This window comes from Arachis hypogaea, chromosome 5 (genome assembly GCF_003086295.3).
Source record: "Arachis hypogaea cultivar Tifrunner chromosome 5, arahy.Tifrunner.gnm2.J5K5, whole genome shotgun sequence".
Taxonomy (NCBI): domain Eukaryota; kingdom Viridiplantae; phylum Streptophyta; class Magnoliopsida; order Fabales; family Fabaceae; genus Arachis; species Arachis hypogaea.
In genome coordinates, this window is record NC_092040.1 from 18,340,031 (window position 1) to 18,352,398 (window position 12,368).

Here is a 12,368-nt window from a genome sequence, read left to right on the forward strand (position 1 = left end):
AGTGGCATTTTGATTGGTTAAAACGTCGGTTCAAACCGCCGTTATTTCCACGGTTAAAATGGCGGTTTTTGAATAGGTTAAAACGGCGGTTTGAACCGCCATTATTACCCTGACAAAGTGGCGTTTTAGTTGGTTAAAACGGCATTTTTGAAGCGCCATTTTTATCCTGACAGTAGCGTTTTGGTTGATTAAAATTGCATTTTTGAACTGCCATTTTACACTGACAGTGACATTTTTTATCGTTTAAAAAAAACAATTTTTACTGTCATTTTTATCGCGTTAAATAAATAATTTTGTGATTAAAATTTCATAATAGCAAAAAATCATAATCCATAAATGAAATATTATATAACTCATAAACAAAATATTAATATAATGTATAATTTTTTATTATTGAAAATCAAAAGTAATAACTCCTATACAAAACCTTGTCTTACTAAACTTACCAAAATACAAGCATTACAATAAACACTATTCAGTCAAATCTACCATCCAGTTCCCTAAACTATATTAATATCTAATAATGTATTTAAACCATTTAATAAGTGCTGTTTTTACTACTTAGAATATGAATATACAAGACAAGTAGCTTAGCTAAGTGATGATGAATAAGATTTGGAGGCCAAAAGTTTCCTCCTTTTGTAATTAACTTTAAAACAAGCCTGCCTTATTTTCTTGGTCTCTTGTGTGAATTTCATCCCGGGAACTTGCTCCAACATCTTTGTTTCTTGCTCCAACACTCTATTTTCATTATCCAAACTCATCTCTTACAAAGATTTGTAGGAACCTCTCCTATCAGGGAATTTCTATCAAGCCGGCTGTTATAAATTGAAATTATAACAAAGAAAAAATGTCATTAGAAACAATATATAACTAGTCAAATAATATAAAGAGAAAAAATAAAATTAGATTGGTAGACCTGTCGCATTTTCTTTTTACCTACAATACATTTGTTCATTATCTTCTATCAAGAAGAAAATATTTTCCACTATCAGCCCTGCAATTACCCCCCCTTTAGTTTGTATTTCTTTCAAGAATTAAAAATTGAAAAGTTAAAATGAGAGGAAACCAAAGCATACAAGATGCATCGAAAGGTATGCACACAAAGTAATTTATTAAATTCATCCATTTAAGAAAGGATATGCATTATTTTGAAACACCAGTATAAATCTCATTGCAGCAAACTGAAGTCATACTTGACATAGCAATCATGGCTTTGGATTTAGAAGAAGCACGTGTTGGAGGAGAGAGCAAATTGTTGAAGATTTTGGCCTTTTCATGCATACATTGTCCAACAGCACACTAAAAGGTTTATGACCAAGAAACAAATATATTAATGCATACCAAAAACAAGGTATCTATATATATATATATATATATATATATATATATATATATATATATATATATATATATATATATATATATATATATCCGACCAACAAGGCCCCATATACTTACCATGCTTCCTGCCTCTTTGTTTCATTTCTCTGTTTCTCTGGTTGCATTTTCGGCTCAAGGAGAAGCAAATATGGCTCAAGGTTTGAAAGTATAAACAAGCGAACCTATTAAAAGCAAAGAAGAATTATGCATCGGTTGGCACAAGTATAACTAGTTCTAAATAAAAAAAAATTGAAGTTCATCCTTTTGACCCCATAGATAGAGAAGTAATATTTTGCTGTTGTTGTGCACAACAACATAGATGTTATATATTGACATCTATTGCTGTCATTCTATAATATTTTTGCTTCAAGTTAAAATTCTTAGTGATAATAAATATTCTATTATGCTTATGAAAATTCTCTGGTTCGCATAACAAAAGTGAAAATGGAAGAGTAAACCTTATTGCAGTTTGGTATGAGATCTTGCAATGCACGCATCTTCTCATTGATCCTGTCTCTTCGCCTCTGTATAAGTAGAAGATCACAATGATAATCATACAGATCACAAGCAATAAAACATATGCTATAGATGAAAAATTTTCTATTTATTTGCAACAGTACACAATTGGCATACGGTCTTCACTCACCCTTTCAGATAGATTATGTACTTCGGCTGAACGACTTCTCTTAACACCTCGTGTTGGACATGCCTTTTTAACACCCACTGATTCTTCCTCAATATCCTATTAGTAAAAGAAATTTAATTTTTGGTTAATAGAGAATAACTGTCAACATAGGTAAGATAATAAGTAAACATGTATGGAAGTGCAATTCTAGTAACATTAACTTTGCTGTGGCACTCAGAGTCCTCAGTTTCTTGTCTTTTTCACTTCAAACTTTGGTTTGGATTGCCCAAAATTCTCTCTGCGCCATTGCCAGAGCAAACAGATGAAGATAACCATTTAAGTCTTTTTATCTTTTAAGTATATATATCCCCCCTCTTCATTTGGATTTCCTAACAAATTCAAATCTTAATAAAAAAATGACAATTAATTTCATTTATGTTCAGATTTTATTGAAAAGATATTTCATATAAAGAAAATAATAATTGAATACTTTTGATAAATCATGAACCTACCAAATAGATGACAAAATTAAATGTCCAACTATGTAAGTACACTAATAGTTCTTGTCTAACTAAGGCCTTATACAAAATCACAACTTACCATCATTTGGCTCTAAGACCAATGCATTTTTAAAGCTTTCAACTGCAGCATCTATGTCATGGAGTGCCATATGTGCCTAGTAAGTCCAAAGCCACATAGTTATGATAAAGGAAAGTGGGATAGATTTAATAAAAAATTATCCGAATATTACATAATAATATAAGTCTTTTGGCTATAATTATATTTATCTCATCTCTTTAAGGAACATCCAACTCAAGCTAAAAGTTGAAACTGCTCAAAATCAATTTAGTTTTGGAAAACTATAATAGTCTTATTTCAAGTCATCTGTTGACAACATTGGTCACTCTTAAAAAAGTAGTTAAGTTGGCTTCTTGTTTTTGTTGACACACTCTTACTCTTCCACACTTGTAGAAGGTGTGGTCCAACACCTACACCTACAAACTTCATTGAACCAGATCAAATCTAATCTAATTTAATCAAATATCTTTGGATTAACAGTAATCAATCCAAGTTACAACGCTGAGCTGACTACAAAGAACCATGAGCTTCTCATGGCCAAAAGTAGAGAAGAATTAAAGTAGTGAACAAGCTTTAATTTTACTGAAAAAAAAACACAATCACTATACATACACATGAGCTGCATCAATATATATAATAGCTTCTAAAACCACTTATGAAATTACTCAAAAAGAGGTTCTCAAGATATATTATGAAGAATTGAAACTAAATACCGCTTATACTACTTATAAATAATGTACAGTCCCAGTTCAACAAGAATAAAATAAATTCATGGACTTTGAACTTTGAACAAGCTAGGAAAGATGTTGCTATGAATAGTAAATAATATTCCTAATAGAAAAGCCAAATTCAGTAGAGTTGTTTTCAAAACAGAAACGCCTTGCCTTTAATCATAGCTCCCTCATCTCTTCTAAAACCTCAAACTTGTGAAATTCCCAATTAAACATATCATTCAACCATCAAAAATGCAAATCATATACAAATCATGATTAATTTTTTATACATTATAATGAAAGCTTAATATACAAAAATGTTGTCATAATTGGAAGAGTAAGAGCAGGAAGCATTGGAAGAGTAAAGACTTAAGAGGGATCTTGAAGAATTGTAAAGTTATCCTCCTGCACCTTCAAATTATAGTGCAGCTTGAAGATTTCAACTATAAGAATATTAAAGTTTTTTTTCCTATTATTGTTTGAAAATTTATAGACTCGAATTATGCAAAATAGTGTTAGTTGGGGAATAATATCAATTAATGTAAATTCAAAACATACACAATAGTTTTAGTTGGGGAATAATATCAAACAGATGAAATGCAGAGAAAGAAGAGAGCTTACAAGGATGTTGAGTTTCCCTTGAAATTCAGAACACAGAGTCTATCAGCTTCTCCCTCTGATGAGGAACAAAGACATTGCAAACAGAGTCAGTAACCTCAAAACCAGAATCATTTCATTAGATGAGAGACTTAGTGAGCTCAGCTTCGTTCCTTGCACACGCATGCACTCTTGCTCCAAACCCAATCAGTTCCTCCACAATGTCGTGACTTGTTTGAAGAGAAAGTAAAGTGTTGTGTTGTACTAATTTCGGACAAATGATGCAGATTATGAGATCATTCAGTTTAATAAAACAGATTAGGACTCAAACTAAATAAAATCAGAAGCAAAAAAATAACAACAGAACAGAAAATACAGCAGTAACAAGCTAACAACAGCAACATCACAAAAGATCAATGAAAATTAAAATACACAAAAAGAACCAGCATTCTTTGTTTCTTTCTACTAGAGCATGAACTAGATCTAAAAGGATGAAGAGGAAGGAAAAAATCAAAGAAGAAGATTAAGTAGATTACCTATTAGAAGTGATAGAGATGGTGAAACCAAATTGTAGAAGCTTGTTGAAGGCAGCAACAACGGCGTTGCTTGCCGAGGTGAGGAGGTGAGCCAGATTGAAAATCAGATCATAGAAGGCAGCGACAACGGTGTTGCTTGCGATGGTGCAGAGATGAATGATGGCGATGAGATGAGCGGCCACAAATCTTCATATCGAAGCCAAATCGTTGAAGCTCACTGAAGGCGACAACGGTGTTTCTTGCAATGGCGAGGAGATGAACGATGGTGATGAGACGAACGCTGACAAATCTTTAGATCAAAGCCAAATCGTAGAAGCTCACTGAAGGCAGCAACAACGGCGTTGCTTGCAGCAGCGAGGAGATGAGCTGCAACAAAGGGATGAGCGATAGTGAGGAGTTGAATGACAAATCAGGAAGATGAATAATGGCAAGAAATTAGGGTTCGTCATTGACACTCATCCTCATTTTCTCATATGCAACAATACTAATTACACTCTCACATGCAACATCGCTCGAGTTAAAGAAGGGAAAAAAATTCTATGGCGGTTTGAAACGCCACAATCAACAAAGCTGCCACAAAAACCATTAGCATTATGGCATGAGTTGGTGTTGCCGTAATTAACAAACATAATGGCAGTTTTTTTGACCTGCCATAAAATTAGTGCCATTTTTACCAATATTTTTTGTAGTGTGTTTACTACGAGGTTTGTTTTCTTTTACTTTTCTTCTGAATTGAGCTGTTTAGGTGATGGATTGGAGAGTGAACATGGTGATAATGTGTAGGTGCATAAAGACTGCAACTTCTTTCGTTGGGCAGAGTCAGAGACAGAGGTGGAAAACTCAAAAATTGCAAGAATGAGGAGGAAGGTTTTCTCACTGAAATACAAAACGAAAGCGGCAGAGTGAAAGTTAATGGTCGTTGCTGTGTTAGAATTTTTTGGGTGGATTGAATTTCTGTATTTGCTGCTGCAGAATTTTTCTATGGCAAGGCCACAGTGTGTAATTTCATTGAACCTGATATGAAAAGAGTGTAGGAATATGATGCTGTTATTGTTGTAGGTAAATTGTGCTAGGATTTAGTTATTAGGTGAGTTCCCTGAATCTGTTCTGTTGAAATGGTTTTCAACATGTATGAATGACAATTATGTAAGCATGGTTGGTTCTTGAAATGTGAGTATAATTTCTAGTTGACAAATACATGGTTTCCTTTACTGAATAATTCTATAACAATGTCATAAACATGAGTCCTTGGTCTTGGCCTCTACAACCGCATAATAATTTTTGTGTATATTTGTGTACTCCTATATACTGTTTGTAGATCTATATACTATTTGGGGATGATGATAATGGATTAAAATGAATTAAAAATGCGGATTTCAAAAAAACTTAAAGGGAGTTCGCTAGTGGGTAAGGTGAACTCTATAATTTTATATAGTTCGCCGGGGGTGCGGCGAACTTGCTCTAAACCTAAAAGACATTGTATTTGGAAAATTAAAGTTCAAAAATGGTGGTTGGGGAAATATGAATTTTTTATTTTATTTGTAAAAAAAAAAATCCCTTTTTTGTGCCTTTGAAACCAACTCCCTTATCTTCACCTTGGGATTTGCTTCATCCTTCTTCTTAAACGCCTTGTCGAGCCATTTCGAGTGTAAAATTCCCACTCTATATGCTTGTGTACATGTATGAGTCAAATTCATGCTGCGGAGCTGCCAAGTATCCTCATCTCCGATTTTCGTAGCATACAACCAAAAAGGACAATCTCCGAAACACACAGTCCTAACCTTTTTTCAGATCACACTTCCTAAACCTGATTGCCCTTGCGGTATGCACATCATAAGTAGTCACAGTGTCCTTGAACTCCTCCAGAGATGCATACACTATGCCAACTTCCCACTTGTATTGATTCATATCTTTTTGTGCCTTGTGAACTTGATACTTCACTCCCTGATGCTCTGAATCGGACCCCTCAGCCCCAACCTCGTGGTCCAAATCTAAGTCATCACTGTTTTTTCCCTCGTCAATTTCAAATTCCTCATTTGCTACACCATTCTTTTTCACAGTCCTGTGTTTTTTATTCATGACATTCACATCTTGAAACCCACTTACATAAGGATCAAGCTCATCATCACTGTCGGTAAAGTGCAAATCATCTTCACTGTCGTCCTCTTCTCCAGATGGTTTATACTCTGAATCGAGACTGTCATTGTCACTAGAATTACCACACTCAACTTCCTGATTAACTTCATCGTCCCTCCTTATATACCCTTTATCAGCTGCTCTCTATTTATCACAAATCCTATCAAAACAAGTGAAGTTTCGTTCAAAAAATTATTATCTACATGACTATCTTTCATAGATAGACATGTTAACAGAATTAACTATCTATATAAGCATCACTGTTAAGTTTTAGTTGATGAATTAATAGAAGGACATTATATGACCCTGTTTGCTATCCTGGAGAACCAAATCGGTATTTTTTTTTGTAGAGACTAATTAGTTCGAGGTCAAAATCTTCAAAGACCTAATTATCACTTTACTATAAAATTTATTATACATCTCACATAAGTTAGTTTGATTAAGTTTTAATTAGGTTACAATTTTCAAAAAGTAAATTCGAGCATCATGCACATGCACCCTCTATGTCGTCAATCCTCAAATCATCGATGAGAGATAGTTCTATTAATTTCAGCTGGTGGTAATTCTATATGCATTCATTAATCTATTACTAGTTGAAGCCATATTATATATATAATATATTGAAATCCCATTTGTAGTTGGATCAAACAAAAACATGCACAGTTAATATGATTGAAGATCGCTTCAGAGGTTCTGCTGTGATAGATTTGGTTGAATCACATTGGTTGCTGATACTACAAGAGATAATATTTTTTGCAGAGAATAAAATTGCTGCAAAATGTCATTTTTTCTGCAATAGAACATGTTTTTGCAACAACAAAAAATTGTTGTATGCTTATACGTTTCTATATTAGAACTTGTTGCCAAAAGTTATTGTAGTCACTTTTTTATTTGCTGCTAAATTAAAGATCTAAATTTTGCATCAAAATAATTCTTTGCTAATAAATTATACTAAGTGACAACTTTTTTTTTCGCTGCAAAAAATTTTAGTTTTATCAACCAGATTTTGTTTCTGTAAATACCAAACTAGCTAACTATTATAATATCTTTGGAAGCAACGTAATTTCGCTATAAGATAATTATTTATTGTTGTTGTTATTATTGTGTTATTGAATAAAGTAAAATAATAGAAAATATACAAAACAAAAATACAACCAAATACTATAAAATACGATATAATGGAACAAATATTTTCACCGTAAATCTAACATATTTTTCTCTAACAATTGGATCAAGAACATGGAAAAACAAATATAGAAACAAACCATCTCCTTAGGATCAGCAACTAAGATCTCATATCTACGTTCATCCTCTCGATTTTCACACAACATGTGGTGCTTACAAAAGATTTTGGCATATTCTCTATCAATAACAAAGACAGGAATAAGAACAGATATATTTATCCCGGTCAGGTTAAATGGAACTTTAGAGGACATGTTGTGAATAATTGACCAAGACATACAAGCTATACCTACAATACAACAAACAAGAAAATCGTCACAACAAGAAATCGAGTAACAATTACAGGAAGTCAGGTCGTCATTAACAACACCAACAAAAGATTACAATTTTTACAATTTCTCATACACATAATAAACTACCATCACATCATCAGATACAGAAATGGCACCATCTTCAACATGTAAAATGGCACCATTTGGGAGACATACAGCATAGAAACCATATTAAGGTTCACAGCGGCAATAAAGTTTAAGACCAAGAAAGAAGTGAAATTTAGTGCAATTTCAAAAATCACACCAACATTTCAAAACCACCTTTCATTCGAAACAAAATCATTAATTAAAAGGAGAATGACTACTACCGAAAACACTGAAATAAAGCAACGAAATTCAAAAAAAGGAACAAAGAACCAATCTTAAAGGAGTGTGAAACAAAACAAAGAAAACTTCAAACAGTAAAACACGAACATTCCTCTCCAAAGTGTGAACAAAGTCTTCTAAACCTCAAGACAAAGAAACTTTGAACACGAGAGCAAGTACATGAAGGGATTGCATTTTTTCTTTAAATAGATGCTTGGGGGCCTTTTTGGTCTTTTTGGGACTAAAAAATGAGGATGCATGTGTTTTATTAAATAAAGTCCATGAGAAAGCTCCACTTTCAAACTGTTTTTCAAATTTGCTTTTTCACTTAATTCTTTTCTATCCTTTGAAGCTATTGACGTACTTAAACTCTGAAATACTTGAATAAAATTGATCATAGTATCGAATGACATAAAAGAGATTAAGAAGTCAATTATTAGGAGCACAAAAAGCATATTTTTCACACATACTTTATCGTAAGTAAGATTCAAAAAAGAAACTTAATTAACTAAGTCAAAATTGTGTAAGTTTGTTGATAAAATCTATACTTTTTAACATAATTTAGAATAATAAAATGGAGTTTATCACATTGACCACAATTAAATTAAGGGAAGTTCTATGGTGCTGATGGTAAAAATTAGCATGTGATGATGTCCGTGGGACGAGGTTTATGCGCTTATTATGATGAAGCAGCGTATTAAAAAACATATGATTTTACCAATTGAGCTAGACCTCAGCTAAAATTATATATTTAATTTAATAGGGTCTTTGGAGTGGGTACAATAAATTTGTGAGCGGGCTATAACTGTTGGGCCAAACAATTTATTGATCTAATTTTTAACTAGAATGCAAAAGAGTTCACCAAAAAAAATAAGAATGCAAGAGTTGGGTAACACAGTCTTGCAAAAGAAGAAGACACATCAATATTACAAAAATTTTATTAGTGAGTTTATCAAAAAAGAAAATTATTCGTGTGTGAATATTATGTTGTGATAAGTGTGAAGTGGATTTGAGGTGGATGACCATTTCTCTATGTTATTGAGAATATCAAGAGAGATTGTATAATTAATTGAGTTTGAAAAGGTGACCCTTATATGTATATAAATAGGGGTTTGCTCTGAAGGAAGATACATACAGAATTAATAAAATCTTCCCTCTCTTCATATTGCTAAAACTCTCTTCTCTCTGTCTTTCTTTTATATACTGGTGCACGAAATTGTGATCTCTAACAATGACATTCAATTTGGTACGCGCATCTACTAACTCAGCACTTTCTTCACAACTCCGCACAACTAACCAGCAAGTGCACTGGGTCGTTCAAGTAATAAACCTTACGTGAGTAAGGGTCGATCCCACGGAGATTGTTGGTATGAAGCAAGCTATGGTCATCTTGTAAATCTCAGTTAGGCGGATAATAAATGGTTATGGAATTTTTGAATAATAATAATAAATAAATAGAAAATAAAGATAGAAATACTTATGTAAATCATTGGTGAAAATTTTAGATAAGTGTATGGAGATGCTTTGTCCCTGTTGGATCTCTGCTTTCCTACTGCATTCTTTCAATCCTTCTTACTCCTTTCCATAGCAAGCTGTATGTAGGGCATCACCGTTGTTAATGGCTACTTCCCATCCTCTCAGTGAAAAAGGTCCAAATGCTCTTGTCACAGCACGGCTAATCATCTGTCGGTTCTCAATCATGTCGGAATAGAATCCATTGATTCTTTTGCGTTTGTCATCACGCCCAACAATCGCGAGTTTGAAGCTCATCACAGTCATTCAATCCCTGAATCCTTCTCGGAATACCACAGACAAGGTTTAGACTTTCTGGATTCTCATGAATGCTGCCATCAATTCTAGCTTATACCACGAAGATTCTGATTAAGGAATCCAAGAGATATGCGTTCGGTCTAAGGTAGAACGGAAGTTGTTGTCAGTCACGCGTTCATAGGTGAGAATGATGATGAGTGTCACGGATCATCACATTCGTCATGGTGAAGTGCAAAGAATATCTTAGAATAAGAATAAGCATGAATTGAATAGAAAATAGTAGTAATTGCATTAAAACTCGAGGTACAGCAGAGCTCCACACCCTTAATCTATGGTGTGCAGAAACTCCACCGTTGAAAATACATAAGTGATAGTGGCCCAGGAATGGCCGAATGGCCAACCCCCAAAATATGATATGAAATTCGGAATTAGGGAGAAGGACCAAAGACGTGGTCAAAGAGAGACGTGTAAAACAATAATAAAAAGTTCTATTTATACTAGACTAGCTACTAGGGTTTACAGAAATAAGTAATTGATGCAGAAATTCACTTCCGGGGCCCACTTGGTATGTGCTTGGGCTGAGCTTGAGCTTTACACGTGCAGAGGCTTCTTTTGGAGTTAAACACCAAGTTGTAACGTGTTTTTGGCGTTTAACTCTGGTTCATGACGTGTTTCTGGCGTTTGACTCTAGAATGCAGCATGGAACTGGCGTTGAGCGCCAGTTTGCGTCATCTAATCTCGAATAAAGTATGGACTATGATATATTACTGGAAAGCTCTGGATGTCTACTTTCCAATGCCGTTAAAAGCGCGCCATTTGGAGTTCCATAGCTCCAGAAAATCCATTTCGAGTGCAGGGAGGTCAGAATCCAACAGCATCAGCAGTCTTTTGTCAGCCTTCTATCAGAGTTTTGCTCAGGTTCCTCAATTTTAGCCTGAAAATACCTGAAATCATAGAAAAATACACAAATTCATAGTAAAGTCCAGAAATGTGAATTTAGCATAAAAACTAATAAAAATATCCCTAAAAGTAGCTAGATCCTACTAAAAACTACCTAAAAACAATGCCAAAAAGCGTATAAATTATCCGCTCATCACAACACCGAACTTAAATTGTTGCTTGTCCCCAAGAAACTAAAAATCAAATAGGATAAAAAGAAGAGAATATACTATAAATCCTAAAATATTAATAAATATTAGTTCTAATTAGATGAGCAAGACTTGTAGCTTTTTGCTTCTGAACAGTTTTGGCATCTCACTTTATCGATTGAAGTTCAGAATGATTGGCATCTATAGGAACTTAGAATTTCAGATAGTGTTATTGATTTTTCTAGTTAAGTATGTTGATTCTTGAACACAGCTACTTTTATGAGTCTTGGCCGTGGCCCTAAGCACTTTGTCTTCCAGTATTACCACCGGATACATAAATGCCACAGACACATAACTGGGTGAACCTTTTCAGATTGTGACTCAGCTTTGCTAAAGTCCCCAATTAGAGGTGTCCAGAGTTCTTAAGCACACTCTTTTTGCTTTGGATCACGACTTTAACCACTCAGTCTCAAGCTTTTTACTTGGACCTGTATGCCATAAGCACATGGTTAGGGACAGCTTGATTTAGCCGCTTAGGCCTGGATTTTATTTCCTTGGGCCCTCGTATCCATTGATGCTCAAAGCCTTGGATCTTTTTTACCCTTGCCTTTTGGTTTTAAGGGCTATTGGATTTTTCTGCTTGCTTTTCTTTTTCTTTCTATTTTCTTGCCACTTTTTTTCGCAAGCTTTTGCTTTTTCACTGCTTTTTCTTGCTTCAAGAATCAATTTCATGATTTTTCAGATTATCAATAACATTTTTCTTTGTTCATCATTCTTTCAAGAGCCAACAATTTTAACATTCATAAACAACAAGATAAAAAATATGCACTGTTCAAGCATTCATTCAGAAAACAAAAAGTATTATCACCACATCAATATAATTAAGCTAAATTCAAGGATAAATTTGAAACTCATGTACTTCTTGTTCTTTTGTATTAAAACATTTTTCATTTAAGAGAGGTGAAGGATTTTTAGAATTATTCATAGCCTTAAGACACAGTTACTAAATACTAATGATCATGTAGTGAAGACACAAACATAGACAACATATAGCATAAAACCGAAAAACAGAGAAATAAGAACAAGGGATGAGTCCACCTTAGTGATGGTGGCGCTTTCTT

The 12,368-nt window shown here is 33.8% G+C and overlaps 1 protein-coding gene across 17 annotated transcripts; it reads right to left on the reverse strand.

Moving 5' to 3' along the window:
- Window positions 1-367: 367 nt before the first annotated feature.
- On the reverse strand, window positions 368-5,120 carry LOC112800917 (transcription factor APG). Of its 17 annotated transcripts, XR_003818485.2 has the most exons (10): window positions 4,434-5,047; window positions 3,922-4,161; window positions 2,609-2,684; window positions 2,230-2,306; window positions 2,030-2,125; window positions 1,842-1,907; window positions 1,462-1,565; window positions 1,197-1,302; window positions 940-997; window positions 368-818 (listed from the first exon to the last, which is right to left on the reverse strand). XR_003818485.2 is itself a non-coding variant. In XM_072236786.1 (9 exons), the coding sequence occupies exons 4-8, from the start codon at window positions 2,612-2,614 to the stop codon at window positions 1,209-1,211; spliced, it is 366 nt and encodes a 121-aa protein (XP_072092887.1). In that variant the 5' UTR covers window positions 2,615-2,684; window positions 3,922-3,938; window positions 4,016-4,161; window positions 4,434-5,038; the 3' UTR covers window positions 368-818; window positions 1,197-1,208. The 17 variants fall into 17 exon arrangements, 4 of the variants coding, with proteins under 4 accessions (XP_072092887.1, XP_025699153.1, XP_025699155.1 ...); XR_011881856.1 differs by lacking the exon at window positions 940-997 and having other exon boundaries at window positions 2,030-2,397; window positions 3,922-3,938; window positions 4,016-4,161; window positions 4,434-5,053; XR_011881848.1 differs by lacking the exon at window positions 2,230-2,306 and having other exon boundaries at window positions 2,004-2,125; window positions 4,434-5,053.
- Window positions 5,121-12,368: the final 7,248 nt, after the last annotated feature.

Bases quoted from the DNA above. Each gene is read 5' to 3' on its own strand.
- LOC112800917 (XM_072236786.1), bottom strand. The intron at 1,908-2,029 runs GTGAGTGAAGAC...CTACTTATACAG, and splicing joins TACATAATCTATCTGAAAGG to AGGCGAAGAGACAGGATCAA. The intron at 1,303-1,461 runs GTAAGTATATGG...TAAACCTTTTAG, and splicing joins ACAAAGAGGCAGGAAGCATG to TGTGCTGTTGGACAATGTAT.